The 21,946-nt window shown below is 33.0% G+C and overlaps 1 protein-coding gene across 1 annotated transcript in view; it reads right to left on the bottom strand.

Moving 5' to 3' along the window:
* The window catches only part of LRP1B (LDL receptor related protein 1B), a 2,023,931-nt gene that overhangs the window by 14,107 nt on the left and 1,987,878 nt on the right, over positions 1-21,946 (bottom strand). The window contains exon 87 of the mRNA XM_058301027.2: positions 13,318-13,394. Coding sequence (XP_058157010.1) covers positions 13,318-13,394 — 77 coding nt within the window. The remainder of the gene's footprint in view (positions 1-13,317; positions 13,395-21,946) is intronic.

The following is a 21,946-nucleotide window of genomic DNA, read 5'->3' as shown; positions in this document are numbered from 1 at the left end:
TCTATTACCAAAATAATTTTGACAAGGAATCCAAGTCGATTTAAGGGAAAAGAATAATCCTTTCAACAAATGGTGCTGAGAAAACTGGTTATTCCTATGCAAAAGAATGCAGGCAGACCTTTCCTTACTTCATGCTATATACAAAAATAAATAAATAAATAACTTAAAAGGGACCAATGGCCTAAACATAAGATTCAAAACTATACTATTCCTAGAAGAAAACACAGGGAAGCATCTTCAGTGCCTTGTGTTAGTGAAGGGATTTTTAATATTTATAACCACTTTATAAGCAACAAGAGAAAAAAATAGATAAATGGGACTCCATAATTTTTTTTTTAAATTTGTGCATCAAGTATTTCATCATGAAAGTAGAAAGACAGCAGAATGGAAGAAAAAAATTGGAAATGACGTATCTGATGAGGGTTTAATATTCAGATTATGTAAGGAAATCCTACAACTGAACAACAAAAAGACAGACAATCCTTTTTAAAAAATGGTCTAAAACCTTGAATAGACATTTCTCCAGGGAAGATATACAAAAGGACAATAAATACTTGAAAAGATGCTCAACATTAACCTTTAGAAAAACACAAATAAAACCAACAATGAAATACAATTTCACATCCACTGGAACGACTACTATTAAAAATTGGAATATAACAAGTTTTGGAGAAAATAAGAAAAGCAGAAAAGTTTAAATATAGCTGGCTGGAATTTGGCAGTAATATAAAATAGTTTAGCCAATGTGAAAAATAGTTTAACCAATGTGAAAAACAGTTAGTCAGTTCCTTAGAAAGTTAAGTATAGAATTAACATATAGCCCTATAATCCCTTATTATATTTATACTCAGAAGAACTGAAAACAGGGACTTGAACAAATATTTGCACACCAAAATTCTTAGTGACATTATTCACAATTGGCAAAGATCAAGCAACTCAATTTCCATCAGCAAATGAATGGATAAACAAAAATGTGGTATATACAAATGATGGAATATTATTCAGCCATAAGAAGGGATTACATTCTGATATAAGTGACAGTATGGATGAATCTTGAAGACAACATGTTTAGTGAAATAAGCCAGGCACAAAAGGACAATTATGTATGATCTCACTAATATGAATTAATTAGAATAAGCAAATTCATAGTCATAATTACAGTACAGGTTACCAGGGAATGGGGTGAGGTAGGGATGTTGGTCTGGGCTAAACACCCAAGAAAAAAATATTCTTAAACTTTATCCATTCTTGTAAATATGAATTCTTGAAAATAGAACTTTTTGATGAGATTTCTTCAGTTAATGTCTGGCTCAAGTGATTCAGGATGGGTCTTAATCTTGCAAATGAAGACTTTACAGAGAAGGTCACAAAGAGAAAGCCAGATGGAGCAGTCAGAAGCTGAATATCCACAGAAGCTGGAAGAGAAAGAAGAAACCAGGAGAGGCAGCCATGTGCGCTATCATGTGAAAGAAAAGCCAGGGATCAAGGATCACCATTGCCAGCCCCAGAATATCATAGTCTTAAGGAAGAAAGCATCACCTTGATAAGGCCTTGATTTTTTACTTCTCCTAGCCTGAAAACATGAGCCAATAAATTTCTGTTAAGTTGACCTATTGCATGGTATTTTCTTTAGTAAGAAGGAAACTAAAATGTAGGGTATGTGGAGTTAATGCTTTATTGGTACAGAGGTTCTGGTTGGAGTATAGGATAACTTTTGGTAGTGGATGGTGGGGATGGTGGCATATTGTGAATAATTAACACCACTGTATTATGTATTTGAACGATGTTAAAAACGGAAATTTTAGGTTGTACATATTTTACTAGAAGAAAAATTTGAAAACAAACATAGAACTGAACAATTCTAAAAGTGAACTTTAATATTCTATAGATTATAGATAATAGCATAATTATAATAATATTGTTGAATAATTATAACAAAGTAATACACTAATGCAAAATGTTAATAATAGGGAAAACTGCATGCTTGAGGGAAGTGGTATACAGGAACTGTATTTTCTGAATGACTTTTCTCTGTAAACATAAAAAAAAACACATAAATATATTCCTTATCTAAAATAATTAAAAATCCAGTTTTTATAATGTAAAATTCATTTTATTTTTTCATGTTGTCACCAGGACTGTATAACTTACTGAGTTTGATATTATGTTACCAGTTTGTTTTTTTTTTGGAAAGTGAAAGTGGTATGAATATGAAATTTATTAGAAATAAATAAAAGTAGAGAAACTGGCACCTTGGATGGTAATTAACATTTGCTCACAAAATTTAAATAACAGTGAACAGCTTCATTACTTCATAAACAATGACCTCGACTAACTGATCATGACTTTATAAATGTACTTACATCATTATTTAATTTTTATACTGAAATTTGTTTTAAAAATGTCTAACAATAATGATTTTAAGATATATAAGATTAGTTTCCCCTCAATGCAATTCTAAATTATATAGAAAATTAAATTTCATTTGTTCTTTACTTTCTTGCATTTCTATAGTGTAGAGAGCAGTTAATTACATATACAAGAAACAATGACTTAGTTTTACTTTGTGTTTTTACTCCATCACAAATTGCACTTCTAATCCCAGATATTAAAGCACTTTAAGTCACTAGACTTCTAATATGTTTATACAACCAATCGAGGTAACTGCAGTTATACCTAGTGCAGCAAATAAAGCAGGGTAGCAGTTTTGCAAGTTTTTTTTTGTTTGTTTGTTTTATATTAATAAGATATTTATATTGATGGAAATAACTGGCAATCACAGATTTTTTAGAACTAAAAATTGGTATTTAGCAAAATAAGCAATTCTCTCCAATTAATATATACAGCAGTAATTATTACATTGCAATATATTATAATCAAGGTTTTTTGCAAGTTATTTTTTGAAAAATTCATTATGGGTAGATTGTTATAATAAACTAAAAAATACATTCATTATTTATTAAGAGTACAGGGGATATCCTAACATCTTTTCACATAAAATAGAGAGCAAGAAAATGTCTGGTTGGGTGGGGAAAAGTATTGAGATAATTTGGGAACATTACATTGAAATCCCTGTGCAATATAGATGAGCTTGTCCTAGATCTATTGCTAGAGGTAGAAATAGAGCTAAAGCTAGAAAGAGTGAGGCAAGAGCAAAAAAGAGAGAGGTAAGTGGGAAGTGAGATATGTGTTCAGAAATCAAGAGAGAAACCAGGATTGAGGAATGAAATATGGGGGATATCTGCACACAGGTGATAACTGAGGACACGGTATTAAGTGGATTTGCCAAGGAGAGTACGTGTACTGATGTGCAGCGAGTGAGTTAACTAGAAAGTAAGGAAAGAAAATGTCCTCACATAGAAGCCAGAGTTGCTTCAAGAAAGGCAGGAGGAAAACCAGAAATGTGTAGCTTCACAGAGACCAACGGAAGAGAATGCATTGTTTATTGATTGTATTTATAGAAGAAAAATATAAGCATACAATAATACCATTGTAATTGCCCTCTTTTTTCATGCTGCTATATATTCTACTCTTAAATTTATGTTTTATATGTATAAATGTACACATATAAGTGTGTGTATAAATGTTTGGCATTAGGATACTTTATCTCAAGCAGTTTGCTAAATCTTCATGTGAAAAAAAAAAAAGAAAATACCATGTTTTAAGCCTAATGAAGGTGATTCTTACAATGATCTTTCAGAAACCCCCTACTGGCGTTACCCAATGAGCATGGTCATGTAAGGCATCTCCTGGAAAAGTTTTCCTCAGAAACAACTGACAGAAGAAAGAAGCCCACATCTTTGGAACTCTACAGGTTGATACAGACTGGAAAAGGACTCCACAAATGTTGGATCTAAAATATAGAAAAAAAACCTCCAAGTAAAGGTAGGAGATCTATGACTTAGAACTGCCAATGACGACTCCTCACCCTCATTTGGTCTTGCGCAACTTTCAGAGTCACACAGGGGCAACAGGGCTCAGGTATCTCCTGCTATGGATTCGGAACACAAAACCACTCACAGAAGCAAGTTAGAACCCCATGCGTATACAGAACATGAGGCCAAGGCCATAGAAACAGAGCATGGAACCCAAGAGGCTGATGAGCTTGTGCATACAAAAAGGCACCCAGGAAACAAAAATACCCACAGCAGAACTGTTGGCAAGAGGTGTACACACCCAACCTGGTCTCAGATTGCTGGAACACCGAAACCAAAAGAGCAGATTTTTTTTTTTAATGTTGACTCCATCTGGCTCCCTGGGGTGAGATATCCTAATAGGGAAGTTACCAGAGGCAGGAAGGGAAAACTGAACTCCTGCAAAGCAGATCAGGTCCCAGACTGTAAAGTACAATGAAAAAGGGCACTGGAGTGAGGGAGAGCAGTTGAACAAATCATAGGTGCTGGTGAGAGAATTTTGTGCAAAAACAGACAAAACAGATCAGGATTCCCAGAGAAGGAACAGAAGAAAGGAAGCTTTCTCCTGGAGGTGAAATATCTGTATATGAAAGTACAATCTTCAAAGTTGCACTGCATGTCTAATGCAAGAAACAGGTGAAGAATACCTGAGAATATGTGAACAAATAAACATGGGCTACTCTAAAAATTCAGTATAAGCTGGACCAAGCATCAAAGAAGAGCCTTGACACATAGTTAATCTCCAATAAAAACTTAGACAGAAAGTTTTAGCACATAAAAATAGGCAGATGCCCAGTTAACAGTGAAAGAACTACAAGCTGCACTAAGAAACAGAAAGATATGACTCAGTTAAAGCAGCTAATTAAACATCAGAGGAGACACAGACTTTGGAACAACTAACCAAAGAAAATCAACCAAGTCTCCTAAATCAATTCAAGGAGATGAAGGAAAATATGTGTAGAAATATTTTTAAAATATGGCTATAGAACTGAAGGATATGAAGAAGACAATATGTGAGCATAAAGAATTCAAAAATTTGAAAGGAACATAACAAAATTGTGGTGATAAATCACACAATAACGGAGAAAAAACAGTATACAGTGGGGAAATGGAGTGATATGGGAGCAGAGAAAATACATGCAATCGAATTTGAGTTGTTATCTTTTTAAATTAGTAGGCTATAAACTTAGGTTTTGTAATAAAAATCACAGGGTAACCACAAAGAAAGTAATTTAACAGTATGTAGAAAATAAAAGGAGAAAGAGAACAATCAAATACATCACAAAAATTTGACTCTACAGAAAAGGAGGGTATATAAAATAAGGAAAAAGAAACAAAAAATACATGACATGTAAAAAAAGACAAAATGGTTGTAGTCAGAACTGTCGTTACAGTAATAACCCTGGATGTTAATGGATTAAACTCTCCAATCAAAAGACAAAGACTGGCATCATGGATAAAAATGTATAATCTCACTAAATGTCGTGTATGGGAGACTCAACTTTGACACAGAGAAACAAATAGGTTGAAAATGAAAGAATGGAAAAGGTAACCCATACAAATATTAAACAAAAGAGAACCGAATAGCTATATTACTATCAGACAAAACAGGTATTAAGTCATAAATTGTTACAGGAGACAAAAAAGGATACTATATATTGATAAAAGGGTCAGTCCTCCAGGAAGAAATAAAAATCATAAATACTCATGCAACTGGGAAGCAGATTTGGCTCAACTGATAGAGCATCTCCCTACTATATGGAGTGTCCAGGTTTCAATACCCAGGGCTTCCTGACCCGTGTGGTGAGGTGGCCCATGGGCAGTGTTGATGCGTGCAAGGAGTGCCGTGCCATGCAGGGGTGTCCCCCACATAGTGGAGCCCCACGCTCAAGGAGCGTGTCCCATAAGGAGTGCACTTCACTAGGAGAGCTGCCCCACACGAAAAGAAAGAGCAGCCTGCCCAGGAGTGGTGCTGCATACATGGAGAGCTGATGCAGCAAGATAACACAACGAAAAAAAGAAACACGGATTCCCGGTACTGCTGACAAGAATGTGAGTGGACACAGAAGAACACACAGAAAGCAGAAAACGGTGTGTGGGGGGGTAGAAATAAATAAAAATAAATCTTATAAATAAATAAATAAATATTCATGCAATTAACCACAGTGCCCCAAAATACATGAAGCATCTACTGGTAAAACTGAAGGGAAAAATAGACACCTCTGCACTAACATTTGGAGACTTCAATACAACACTTTCATCAATAGCTAGGGAACATCTAGATAGAAGATCAATATGAAAGCAGAGAATTTGAATAATACGATATATGACCTAGACCTAACAGACATACAAAACATTGCATCTTAAAACAGCAAGATATGCATTCTTCTCACGTACAAATGGATCATTCTACAGGATAGACAATATGTTAGGTGACAAAATAAGTCTCGATAAAGGTAAAAATATCAAAATTATACAAAACATCTTTTATGACCACAATGGAATGAAGCTAATAAATAACAAACAGAGAACTGGACAATCCACAAAACCATGGAATTTAAATAATGCACTTTTAAACATTCAATGGGTCAAAGAAGAAATCACAAGGAAAATCAGCAAATATCTTAAGATGAATGAAATCAAGAACACAACATAACAAAATTTATGAGAAGCAATGAGACCTGTGCTTAGAGAGAAATATATATCCCAAAATGCTTACATTAAAAAGAAGAGTTCAAATCAAAGACCTAACTGCACACCTAAAGGAACTAGAGAAAGAAAAGCAAACTAAACACAAAGTAAGCAGAAGGAAAGAAATAACAAAGATTGGAACAGAAATAAATGCAATATAGAATTTGAAAAATACAGAGCAGTAATAAAGCCAAAGGTCCATCTTTGAAAGAATCAATCAAATTGATAAACCTGTAGCTATACTAACAAAGAAAAAGAGAATACAAATAAATCAGAAATGGGGGCAGGAAGACATTACTACTGAACTCACAGAAATAAAAAGTAGCATAAAAGAATATTATGAACAAATCTATGCCAAAAAATTAGACAACCTAGATGAAATGGACAATTTCCAAGAAACACCCCGACAACCTACACAGACTCTAGATGAAATAGAAGATTTCAACATACCAATTACAAATACAGAGGCTGAATCAATCACCAAATAACCTCCCAACAAATAAAAGCCCAGGACCAGAATGCTTCACAGGTGAATTCTACCAAAGATTTCTAGAAGAACTAACACAAATCCTGCTCAAAATCTTTAAAAATATTTGAAAAGGAGGAAACACTCCCTTACTCATTCTATAAAGCCAACATCATTCTAACAGGTAAAGATACAAGATAAGAAAATTATAGAACAATATTCTCTATGAACATAGATGCAAAAGTCCTGAACAAAATACAAGCCAACCAAATTCAACTACACGTTAAAGTTCTGAAAAATCTATAACAAAGTACAGGAGCTGATAAACAAATTTGGCAAAGTGGCAGAGTATAAGGTACACACAAAAAAATCAGTAGTGATTCTATACACCCCTAATGGACAATCTGAAGAGGAACTCAAGAAAAAAAAATCCGTTTACAATCATAACTAAAATAAGCAAATACCCAGGAATAAATTTACCAAGTGATATAAAGGACCAATAAATGGGAAACTACAAAACTTTGCTAAAAGAAATGTATAAATATATAGAAGAACATTCCATGCTCATGGATTGTAAGATTAAATATTGTCAAGATGTCAATTCAATCCCAAACAATTTATAGATTTAATACAATACCAATAAAAATTCCAACAACCTTCTTTGCAGAAATGGAAAAAGCAATCATGAAATTTCTGTGAAAATTACTGTAAGAGGCTCTGAATAGCCAAAATCACTTTGAAAACTAGGAACAAAGTAGCAGGACTCACACTTCCCAACTTTAAAACTTGGTTGTAGAACCACAGTGGTCAAAACAGCATGATACTCACACAAGGATAGATAAATAGACCAATGGAATCAAATTGATAGTTAAGAAATAGACTCTTCTATCGCCAATTGATTTTGACAAGGGTGCCAAGTTCAGGAGATGGGGAAGGAATAGTTTCTCCAACAAATGATACTGGTAGAACTGGATATCCATATGCAACAAAATGAAGGGGGATTCCTATCTCACACCATATATAAAATTTAACTCAAAATGGATCACAGACCTAGATTATAAAACTCCGAGAAAAAAAATACAGGGAAGCACTTTGAGGACCTTGGGTTAGGCAATAGTTTCTTAGATCTTAAACCAAAAGTAAGAGCAGCACAAGAAAAGTTAGAATAATGGGACCTCATTAAGATTAAAAACTTTTGTGCATCAACAGAAGTCTTCAAAAAAGTAAAAAGAAAACTTACAGAATGGGAGAGAATATTTGGAAACTACATACCTGATAAGGATTTAATTTCCAGAATCTATTTAGATATCCTACAATCTGACAACAAAATAACAAACAACCCAATCAAAACATGGTCTAAAGCCTTGAATAGGATATTCTCTAAAGAAGAAATACAAATGACCAAAAAAAAAAAAACCTCAAAATATGCTCTACATCATTAGCCATCATGAAAATGCATATCAAAATCACAATGAAATACCACTTTACACCCACTAGAATGGCTATTATTGAAAAAGCACATTAAAAAGTATCAAGTGTTTGAAAAGAATGTGAATAAATGGGAACACTCATTCTTTGTTGGGGGAATATAAAATGGTGTAGCCACTATAGAAAATAGTTTGGTGGTTCCTCAGAAAATTAAATATAGAATTTCATATGACCTTGCAATCACACTTGTGGGTATATACTCCCTGCATACCGTTGTTCCTAGCAGAATTACTCACAATTGCCAAAACATGGAAGCTACCTAAATGTCCATCAACTAATTAATGATTAGTAAAATGTCATATATACAGGCAATAGAACACTATGTAGCTATGAAAAGGAATGAAGTTCTTATGCAGGCATCAACATGGATGAACTTTAAAAAGGTCATGTTGAGTGAAATGAGCCAGACACAAAGTGACAAATATTGTACGATCTCACTGATATGAATCAATGAGAATAAGCAAATTCATAGACAGAAGCCAGAACTCAGGTGTCCAGGAGCTGGGAAGGATTAGGGGTGGGGGAGTTAAAGTTTAATTGGGGGAGCAGATGCAGCTCAGTGGTTAAGCACCTGCTTCCCAAGTACAAGGTCCTGGTTCAGTCCCTGGGACCTCCTAAAAATGAAACAAACAAGCAAACAAAAAATCCAACTCTCATTGGGGAGCAGATGTAGCTCAGCAGTTGAATGCCTGCTTCCCATATATGAGGTCCCAGGTTCAATACCTGGTACCTCCTAAAACAAAAAAATATTGGGTGTGTTGGAAAGGTTGTGGTAATGACTGATGTTAATAGATGTACAACACTGTGAATATAAGTAACATCACTGAATTATATAACTGAATGTGGTTAAATGAGGCATTTTAGGTTGCATATATGTCACTAATTTTTTTTTTTAATAAAAAGATCAGAGTGTGCCAGGGAAGATGGGATGACTAAGTGGAAAAGAGGGAATTTTTATGGTAGTGAAACTGTTCACTACGATACTGCAATGGTGAATACAATATATTATGCTTTTGTCAAACTCATAGGACTGTATAACACAAATAGCAAACCTTCATGTAAAATAATATATCAATATTGTTACATTAATTGCAACAAATGTACCATGCTAATGCAAGATATTAACAGTAGGGGAAGCTGTTGCAGGAAATGGGATGATAAGGGAACTCTCTGATCAATTTTTCTGTAAACTTAAAACTGCTCTAAAAATTAAGTGTATTAATTTAAAAAAAATAAAGTGCCTATTATCTGGTACCTGCATCTCTATTCTCACCGGTACCCTCTCCTCCTTGTTGCCTAGGTGCCAGTTACACTGTTTGTTTTCTTATGGTCTCTTGAACATGTCTAACTCTTTAATGTTCCAGGGATTTTGCTTGGAATACCCTTAGCCCTATCTCCCCTTTTTCATCCATCAAGCCTCAGCTTAAATATCACCAACTCAGAAAAACACTGCTGATCTCAGATCTCTGTCATTCTCTATATTTGTTCCTTTTTTATTTCCTTAATAGAACCAATCAAAATTCACAATTATCTCATATATTAGCATGTTTACTTATGTCTTATTTGCTGATCTACTTCCAGGATCTAGTATAGTATTTGACATTTGGTAGAGGTTCTATAAATATTTGCAAAATAAAATAAATGGAAATATGGAAAAATATGTGTGATAAATAGTAGGCTTTCCTCAGAGAGCTGCAGAGTAGGTAAGTGCCTTGTGCAATGAGACAGTGTTAAGTCTCAGTGGCAGTACTCAAACAAACCCATGTTTATCTGAATCCAAGGTCTCTTCTCTTTCCATCAGACTTTCAGGGAACTGGGCTATTTTAGAAGTCTTTGGGAGAATCAGTACAAAGGCATTATGTGCATTGTTTAGTTATCCCACTATATTCGCAAATTTATGATTCCTGGCATCATATAATCAATTTGGTTTTTCTTTTCCTGTTAAAACCTGGTGACATAAAAGAGATAAAGGCAAAGCAGAACGAGAAGTGACATGAGCATCACCCTGCAGATTTTACATCTCTGCTGTCACTACAATAAAATACAGCATCTCTGCAATACAGCCAATAAGTGTAAGAATAAATTTTCCCCTTCTAAATTTTAGCTGATATGAATAGCACAATCGAAACATCCAGTATACACTCTCTTAAAACTTTATGTAAATTTAAATTAAGAGCACATAATGAAAATTTTTATAATGAGTTTAAAATTCTTCAAAATAACTTCAGGGGAGTCAAGCCATGTTTCTTTATATGGAGCCCAAGGAGAAAGCCCTGGGATAATAGATCTACCTAATTCTAGAGGTTGATTTTTATAGCTATTTTAAATGACAAGCATCAGAAAACATCAGTACCACTACTCAGAGATCATTAAGAAAACCGTGCATGAATTAGAAAGGCAGAGCTCCATTAAATTGACAGTACTTAGACATAGTGTATTCTTGACTCTGTCAAGGTCCAATGCTGATGGAATACTTCACCATAAGTGGAAATGCAGAACCGAAAACACATTCCTAAATTATTCATCTTTCTCATTGGGCATATAACTTCTGCCCAAGATTGGGTAATGTCTGAAATCATTCAAAACCACTGGATTTACTTGGGCAAAGAAAAATAACCCACTTATTTTAGGAAGGATCAGTTTAACTACATTTATCCTCCTGTTAGAGTTATTGAGGCAAGTTTCTCTAAGCATAAATGTCTAATGATAAGCACCTTCTAATAGAGTCATTATTTGGTCAACTTTGCTCAAGTCTGAGGTAATTTGGCATTTACATAGCTAATAGCCCTTTCAATGTGCATTGATACATCCATTAAATTTAATGACTTTGAATCAGTGATGTGAGGAAGAACATCAGAATCTTTTGAAAAATGGTTACAACACTTCACAACTTCTCCTCCATTTTGAAGTTCCCAGTTTTAGAACTGTTGCATAGGATTAGAGGCATTTTCTCCTAAGGAAATCTTGTTGTCCATGCAATGGCTGAGAACACCCCTCCTCCAAATAATAACACCTGGAATATTCCTGCTCCAAAACTTTTTCCAAACATTACACTTTCCCTTTGTCAATGGACCTTATAAAAATCTGAAAAGTCAGCAGTCTTTATATTCTTTTTTAGAGAGTTTTAACAACAATGATAATTATTTTTTACTCTCTAAAAGGCTATGTGTATCATTTATCTTAGATAACTAATCAATTCCCATAGAAGAAAGGCTAAAATACCTTGTCTTCATAAGTCTGTACTTATAAAGTCATTGTGTTCTATAGGTTGATAATTTGAAATGTATTTTTTAGATAAAAAATTCTCTTAATGTTGATTGAGTTTCACAAATAGTTCAAAAACCATATGTAGGCTGCCAGAGTTTTTAATAATATTAGTCTAGTAATATTAGATTCAGGGAAAGGGAGGAGAAATATTATTTTTCCTTTCCTGTCTTTTCACTATCAAGTTAGGCAAGACATATTCTGCCATTTCTACTAATTTCATGAATCAATTCCCCAAATCTTATTGTCCTAACCCCATAATCATGCGCCCATAGTTTCCCCAAGGCCTTCTTTCTTTGCCCTAAATGGAGCAGACAGATTTTAAGAGACACATGAAATGCTTCATGACCAAAGATCCCTCACCTTACCTCTCCAAATTCAAGTAGTCATGCCTAATCTATTTATTCTGGACATATTTGTCATTTTAAAAGATGCTCATGCTTATTAACCAAAACAAATATCTAAATGGTGAAATTTAGACAATGTAACTTGAAGATTTTCAAGCAATATAATAGAAACTTTTGTGGGGGTAAGGGACAACAAAGAGTAGATCAGGAATGCTGGGAGTCCTGGCTTGGGGTAAAAAAAAAAAAAACTCCGAAATGGTATGTTTTAGTTTTGCTTTTAGGGAATTTTTTCTCTAGCAATTGGAGGACTACATGAAATTTTCTAAGGTAAGCATTTGTTAGTCAGGGATTATCTATTGTTTTCTGATTTTATTTTTCCCCTTCAAGGATGTACTTACACATTTGAGAGACATTACAGATAATTCAAATTTCTTAACTCTTGGTCAAATTAACGACCATATGAGTGAATTGGGAATCTCTATTTCATACTTTATTTTGAATACTTTCGTAAATCATTTAAGGTTGTCAGACAACACACACATATAAACACCGCACAATGATAATATGGATAAACTTTCATACCAGGGCTGTGTCCTAAGAATACAGCTATATGGAAAGACTTGCAAAAGTTCGAACTGAATTTTATTGTGCTTTAAAACCAGTACGTCAAAGACAAGGAATGTATCAACACGGTCTTTATCAAAAGTTCCTGATAATTTCCTTCTCTTTAAATCTAATCAAATCAAGTCAGCTTTTTTTTTCCTCCCACACCTCAATGAAATGTAATTCAAGACAATACACTTAGCTCTAATTAAAACTTGGAATTATTTTTCCTCCTGGAAAACTCTCACATCCATCGTGATATTTACAACCTTTGCAGCTGACACACATTTTCTAAGAAAAACTTATGCAAGCTTTGCAGATATGCATTCTGAAAACTGCCAAAGTTTATGATGAACTCTCATTGCCTAAAACAGCACATAAATGCCGGATCTCGTCACCAGGAGAGAGAGTTCAGTGGTTCATCGTGCAAAATTCCATAAACGTGATTTCATAAAGAGTCGTCTCCTTCAATAATGGTGTCAAAAGAGCAAAAAATATTCATATATAATATAGACCACTCAAGATGTTAATCAGAGAAACTTACTTGTGCTGATATGATCAGACTTGCTGCTCTTAGGGGCTGGCCTCTCACACTGTGTGCCTGACCAGTTGGCAGGACATCTAGAAAGATTCAGGAAGGGGGTGGGGTGGGGGGAACAAATCAGTGAGAAGCAAACAAACAAGTCTGCTAATGTACTAACTTCATCCAAATGAAATAGAACCAGCCACATCACAAATGGATTTCTGAACTTTATATAGAGAGTTCAGTTAATTCCCTGCACATTATTAGATCCTGAGGGTAACTTCAATTAGACTTCACTTGTTGAAATATTTTTTTAAAATTTCGGTTTATAATCATTTTTTTTAATTGGAAATTTTATAATATTGAAATCTACATTAAGAACTGGCGGTTAATTTGAGAAGAACTGAAAATTATACGTAGCCACTTATAAAAATTTAGTCTGCATGTTAAAAAATGCTTTATTAAGATTTTGTGGTTTGTTTTGTTCCAATTGCCCTATGTAAAGTAGAACTAACTGCCTAACAGCAAATGGTCCTCTCTCTCGTAGTTCAAATGATGGGTTTTATACTTTCATAATCAGATAAATAAATACAACATGTTCCCATTTTAAAGCATTCTTCTATTATCACAAAAATCAGGACAATGTGTCCTAGTTTTACTGGGAGAGGTCGATTCTCCCTATGTAGGTACCATGACACCTTTATAAAAAATCATGCAGAGGGCTTGAATAAGAGGTTTGATTAAAATCCATTCTTTAAACATAAATCACAGCCATATGTTCAGATGGTTGCATCAAAATAAATGCTGAATGGTTTTAGATGTGTTTGAACAATGCCTATGGCAGACACAAGATGCCTTTGTGCATCTGTCAGAGAAAATCCACAGAGAAAATTTAGCTAGATTTGGTTCTTATTTAAAATGACTGTCAAATACCACCATATCAAGAATAGTTGTACCCAATAAAAGAACAGCTTCCAGAACCATTCTAAATGGATCTCTCTGGGCATGGTAGGCCAAACTAAACAGCAATTTTAAGGTCTCTGCCAGCTCTGTAATTCTGTCATCCTTACAGACAGCTGGAGCTGGTTTTTGAACTAGGTTTCTATGATGCTACATGCATTATATGTGATATTCAAAGACAGTATTTGCTGTCCTAAAACATGAGCCAATTTTCATAAAATCATCATTATGGGCAAAATCAGATCATTAAAATAAAAAACTGTTTCAAGAAAGAATTATATTAACTTTGTCATAACTGATGATAATATTGTTATTTAGTAATATAGTTATTTGATTAATAATGATAAATTATAAAACCATGAATATGGAGCATGATTTAAATGAAAATTAATATCATTATTTGTATTATGATTAAGGTCATCACTCATGCATTATACCAGCTTTTTGCTCAAATTACCTTAAAAAGCCCACATGTTATATAATTTTCTACACATCACATTCATTATATACCATAGATCACTAAAGTAAACAAATAGTAAGGCCAAGTATATGACTCTGTCTATACTGAAGCAAGGTAGTAGAATGGGCACATTTTCAAGTAATTAGAATAAAGTGAAGTGAACAACCAATGAAATAATTGATTTTTAAAATTCATTTCTTTCCTTCCTCAGTTGTAATTTTACATATAGATAATCTAGAAAATTGCTCCAATTATTCTTTACAGGTCCTAATTCTTGACACAGCATACAGACACAGCAAAATAATATTTTTGCAAACATTTCCTTGGATTGTATGCTGATAATTGCAAAATTCTTTGTGTTTTATACAGCTTTACAACTGTCAGTCTTCCAAATTGATCGCTGAAAATGATTTATATGCTCCAAAGAAAGAACAATGCTAATTGTTGGTAATATCATTATGATAGAACTGCATAAATCCAAATTTGTACAACAATTTAAATTATTTAGTTCAGATATCAAAGTTAGCTTCTTATAGGATCTCTTTTGATTAGAAGAATAAACCAGAGTTCATCTTATATAAGAAGAATGACCTGAGATATACTTTTTTTTTATGTTACTAGGGAAAAAATTACTGTTACTCATCATTACACTGAGATTTGTGAAAGTCAGAAAATGGAATTGCACAGGAATTCGAGGATGAAAAACTAATAGTATAGATTGTATTTTGACATAGATATCATATACTTTAATTACTTTAGGAAGTTATGAAAATCATGTTTTTAGAACTCCAGAAAAGCTGGGATTTTTAAGCAAAGTGGATAAGGAATTGGAATTCTTATCCCAAACTCTGGAATTATTTAAGTAGGGCAGGTGGTGTTGCTTAACAATATAATTAATTTCCTAATTTATTCATGATTTGGAACCCAGTATTTATGATACATAGAATAAGTACCCTGCTAGCGGTTGTGATTCTCTTCCATTAAAAGAGCACATTTAAATTCCTAATCTTCAAATAATATTTTACTGATTACATTCTGGAAATAATTCTCAAAGACTGTCTGGGAGAAATAATTAATTTTAGCAGTTATATATCTTAATCAGCTGATGATCCCTTTATAATTTTTCCTATACTCCTTATAAAATAATGTTTTATGGCCAAATATAAAGTAAGATATGTTCCACTGTTCCGCATTTGTTCTAGTTTTAAATAATAATCTCTTCTGAGATATTAAATCAAATTGAAATCATTATTCTTGTTGCCTACCTTACAAAATTACTACTTTAGGCATTTGCTGCTCCACAAGTTCTTCTTCCAATGGTTGATTTAAGACTGAGCATTTTTACCATCTTTATAGAAATTCATAAATCTTCATACTCTGAGTGGACCACAATGATCAAAGCCATTAATGGCACAGCATTTAAGAACTGCAATGCATATGGATCATCAAAATTTCCTGTCCAATTCCTCCACTGAATGATTTGTATAATCATGCTGACTATATTATCTCTAGCATCTGTCTCCTTTTCATTATTTCCCAAAGCAAAGTCCCTAGTTTATGCCCTGGTCATCTTTGCTCTCTGCTGTTACAATGCACTGCTCACTGCTGTCATCCTCAGACATTTGTCTTCATGTTATTCCTTCATGCCCCCTCCCCTCAAAGCAATCGTTTTATTCCTCATCATCGCAAACATCTTTGTCGTTCTTTTTAAATTATCCTACAGTTGTTCTCATCTGCCTTAACAAAAGTTAGCCTCTTATTTGTTAATCACTTATCATCTTATTTGTTATTCATCTTTTGTGTTGTTCACTCTGAATTATTTAACTTTTTCACACTTTCATTAATTTTAACTACCTTATTGGATCTGTTATAAATAGATCAGGTAAAGATGGTTATATAGATTAATATATGACAGCTAGATAAAAGATTTTTATTTATGTAATCATTCAACCACTTATACTTGTTTCTTTATATCATCATATGAAGATAGTAGGTTAGAGTTTCTTGAAGGCAATAGCTGCCTTCTAAAAGGTTATTGATTTAATATTCTTCGATGTCTTTCCTTTTCTGCTAGGCCACTGATAGTCATTGAAAAGAACAAGTAGCATTTATTGCTACAAATTTTTCTTAATCGCATTCTTCTCCTTTTTTTAATAGCTTATATAGGAAATTCTCTTACCTACAGCATACTTCATGACATATTATCAAACTGAAAAAAATGTGTTAAAAAATCGGATTCTGTGGCCCCACATACCAAAAATTTTAATTAAAGTGCTAGGGATGGTGGCTAAGAAGAATATACTTTATAACAAGGTTCATTTGATACAAAAAATTCACAGATCATACTTCAAGAAATATTTGAGCTAAATTACATTCCCATCAGTGTTAGTTCTTATATCAAACATTAGCAATCATTTTTTTTATTTGTAGGATAGCAATAAGGTGCATGCCCAGTATGATTGTTGAAAAGATTAAATAAAATAACATAGGTGAAAGAAGTTCTTCACATAGTGTCTGAAAAACAGAATGGGTTTAGTTTTTTGTAACTAATTCCCAACTGAATGTTATCATATGAAACACAAGGTTAGATAATATATCCTGTCCCTTAGCAGTTTGTGCAATTTTTGTATAGCTACAATATTCTCTGTTTCAATTACAGTTTTCTGTAACATAGAAGATTCTTGTGTAAAGGCAAAGTGTAGCATATATTAGTAGGAAACACAATAACCACTTTCAAGATATCAAAATAAGTTTGGCTCTTATAAGAAGATAAAATATAATCTTAAAAAAGGACAATTATTACATTTACTAGCATGAATATAAGACATGTAATTAAACTGTCTAACATAATTATGGCCCTGGAGTAGTAGAGTGATTATTATAAAATGAATTGATATTATATATAAAACAGTGAAGGTGTATTAAAATCTTAAGATTGTCATTCACTGTAGCAATGATAAACTTATATGAACTCCTGTTGTCATTCTGCAGAAATGTGGACTAGAGTCATTTGATTTGGGAGGACTTCAAAATAAAATAATGAGATTAATATCTATTCCCTTTTTTTCAACAAATTTAAAGGTCATGGGACTTTTCTGACCAAAATGAAATTCAAAGGTGAATCTTAAAGCAATTTGAAATTGAACCTCCTATATATAAGTGGCAGGGTGCCCTTATTAACCATGATGATGGAGGCATTCAGAATGAAAAATATTTTATATATCCTTTTCTTTCTTCACACAGTATAATAAATATATTGCACAAGGGAATTAAAGAAGCCTTGGAAAACTTCCTCATGGTATCATGCATGTATCATTGCTTCAAAAATCTCACCAAATAAAAATGAAAAATATGATTACATTTTGTGCACCAGATGTAGGCAATAGAATTTCCATATAGTGATGAAAATTAGAACAACTAACAGTAACTTATGAAATACTTTTTACAGTTTAATTCTGTGAATTTTACTCTTTTGGTATTAAGAACATGCATGCATTTACATGGTAATTCTAACTTTAAAGCTTGACATCCTTTACATGCCCCAGAACCTTTTAAGTGCCCTCTCCTTGCAGACAATAAAATTGCAACCTGCAGAAAATATCATAACTTTGAATTTGGCACAGATGTTTGGTATTTAATTTGCTGTTTGCTAATTTTACTTTAAATTGACTTTTCATGTTATTGTTTCATGATCTTCTTAGACGAAATTATTTCATATATATATAATAATTCTTAACTTTTATAACATGCTTCAAAATTTCTTACCCTGACATTCTTTTAAAAGCTTTACATAACGTTCAATTAACTTTGTTGAACTTTGGGCCAGATCCCATGATAAGTGTGTCCAAACAGAAATACACTATTTTACTTGATTCCTACAATATCTTTTGAGTAAGACTTATTCATCCTAAACAAACAAGAACGTGAATGTTCCAATAATTTACCCAAGGAAAGCACCAATAAGTGGTAGAAATAAAATTTAGGGTTCTTATTTTATCATGTTTACTAAGACAATGCTATGAACTGTTCAATTCAATGCAGTAGGTGGAAGAAATTCTCTTTTTCACTTCCTCATGGCCAGAACAGAACCTGCTTCTTAATAAGAAAGTAAAAGTATATTCTGAATAAATGCATTTTTTTTTGTAAACTTGTAAGAATTATCACATTGTTTAAAACGTGTTAGTAATACCCAATATTCTGTCTTTGGCAGTGACAATGAGGGAAATAATATTGAAGAGTATTAATAACCTTCTTGATATCAACTTCAAATTTTAATTGTACTTCCAAATAACTGTCCATTAATCTAATATTTATTTAAAGATCTACCATTTATAAATTAATCTAAATGTAAAATTATAACCCTTATTATAACTCAGAAAATACAAATTGAACTTACACAGCAATTTACCCTTTATTTTGCTCAGTAATTTTTTTTAACATACTGCTCTGTACTATAATTTCTATTGGCCAGAAAGAGTCCTTGATTTCTGAGAAGTGTTAATGTAATGAAGTCAAGAAATAATGAAATGATCAATAATTTCTGAGCAACAGTTACTGTAGGAAAGGTAAAATCTATTGAGATGTTTCAGCGGAAGCAAGGGGGCCATTAATAAAATGGATTATTAAAAGTGATTAATTTTAAGAAAACAGAAACGTGAAAGAAAAGATGAATCTAATTTGCCATGAATGTGTACATAAGAGGAAGTTAGGTAAGTATGAGTGGTTTAGTTCAGAGTTCTGTATAGGCCTTTTGAGAAGAAAGGACCACAAAAGTGCAAAATGACTGAACAACTATAAAAAAATGAGACCTCCAGAAAGGAAAACTTTTACTATCTAGATACTTTCCAAGAAACATAATTGTAAGCAAATATGAATGGCATAAGGATATTTTTTTAGCAGAAATAGACAATTTTTACTCAACTGAATCAAAAGAATCATAAAATTAGTATGAAGTAAAATGGTGGATATACATGAAGATATAAAAGTAGTCTCTTATATTAGAAACAGTAGTTACAATTCTATAGCTAAAAGTGGGTATGGAATGATGCAATACCAGTGGAAGTCCAGTACCTACAAGATGCCAAAAGGAGTGGCTAAAATGAATGGTCAATTCGAAAAATGGTTACAAATCTTGAAGTCAAGACACATTCATGTGGAGGAAATCACAGTAAAATGGAATGCTTCATTCCATACAGACAAAATAACTGAATGTTATTTCATAAACATAACAGAATGTTTTATGTTCTGGCACAAAATAAGAGTTAAGAAAATTAAGTACTTTTCTCTAAAGAACCTAATAAAGGCTTTTCTTCCTCTTCAGGTTTATGTAATGGTACTTGAAACAAATTATGCTAAGAATTTCAACTGCAGTAAATATTGTGCAAAGTGTATTTACCCTATACAAATTTGGGGCAATGGTAGGATAACAGAAGAGATTATTTCCAAGTCCTTGAGTGTGTATTATAATACAATATATAACATCTAAATCTTTAAGATTTAATTTACTTTCAGTTACAGCATTTGTGACTGAGAGACAGATGTCAGGCACTGTTTAGTTTATAGAATGGATCATTGGAAAATGAATCTGACACACAAATCGTTATTCTATTTCTGGCATTTTGGCATAGCCCTTTTTCTACTTATAAGACCTCTTGACGATTCTCACATATCTAACAAAGGGTAACATCCAAGCCTTTTAGAAAAATGCAATTTGCAATTGATATAGAGACTGTGAAATTAATGTCCATTTCAACTTCCAACTTACTACCATTCAGCCTCCCTCAAAATCTAGGTTCCATATCTTGGAAAATAAATTTTTTTTTGGAATTTTAGTTGTTTAAAACCAACTGTTAAAACCAAACAGTAATTTTTTAAAAAATTTATAAAATGAAAAAAAGTATTTTTTTCTGTAATATGAATTAACAAATTTGTCTTTCCTGTGTGATACGTTAGTCACAAACTCACCAGAGTTGTTTAACATTTATAAGAACATATGAATTCTTATGATAAAAGAAGCCTATTGACACATATTCCTTTCCTGATCTGAGTACTAAAATACTTTTCTTAGAATCAAGGTGAAAATGTTTATGCAGGTAACTATCTAAATAATGATTCAGAAAGTAGAGAAAAGTGTGACTTTGGGGGGCAATTGTAAGCAAGTACATATAAAATTTGCAGTGTATAATGAGTATATAAAAATAAATATATATAAATAAGTATAAATAAAATATTTGATCAACTTGTTTCTGTCTATGCTAGGTTGTGAGCAAAAGGTAGGAGTTATATAGTATTCATTTTTGTATTCCCTCATGTCTTGTACAGTGTCTGGCATATGTTCTACATATGTTTGGCCAATCAATGTATGTTTCCTGCTTTACAAATGAATGAATACATGAAGGCATGGAGGGGACATGGTTGAATTCATATGAACACACACGTATAGAAGTATATGCATGTGCCACACCCTATTCTGCAAAGAATGTATGGCACATAAGGCATGCTGTAGCTAGTAGACTAGTAAGCAATCAAGCATTTCTCACTGAAAAGAATTGTACTTGATTTCTTAGGTAATTCTTGTCCATTGATTAGATTAAAAGCCAAGACTCTGTTCCAAATCAAGGGAAAATAATGTGAATATATTAATACTCCATAACAATACCTTCCCAATATACAACTATGCAATGATGATGATTGTTTATTATTAATATTAAGCAGTGCCATTTTACTCTCAAGGCACAAACTGGAGTTTAAATTTGTACAGAAAAATGTGATATGTGTTTCCTTTCTCCCCATGGCAAGGTGAAAGCTACAACAAGCTGTAACTTGTTACCTATCATAAACGATAGATATTGATGTAACAAGTTTGCTTGGCCTTTACTGCTCCAAAAGACATGCACATTTTATATATTGTGCTTCGAAAATATACCAAGGGGCAGGAAACAAATCAGGGACATGCAATGACCTGACTTTTGAAATGTAGACAACACAGGCTGCTAAAGTTGATTTGCTCAGTACCCTTGCTGAAAAGATGATCTGTTTGAAATCACCCATGACAACTCCCTTGGTCCTCTCAAATATTCTCTATAAGGCCACAAGGCCACTAGCCCATGTGGAGAAGTACTGATCAGCCTGACAGCAAGGCCCAGTGAGGAGTGAAGAATGCAATCTCCCTCTGTGAGGCCAATATTTCGAGAAATCAAGACCTTAATTAGTTGCTGAAATATGGAGGAA

The sequence above is a fragment of the Dasypus novemcinctus genome, chromosome 7, assembly GCF_030445035.2.
Source record: "Dasypus novemcinctus isolate mDasNov1 chromosome 7, mDasNov1.1.hap2, whole genome shotgun sequence".
In the NCBI taxonomy this organism is placed as follows: Eukaryota; Metazoa; Chordata; class Mammalia; order Cingulata; family Dasypodidae; genus Dasypus; species Dasypus novemcinctus.
This window is presented reverse-complemented; position numbering and strand designations above follow the sequence as displayed.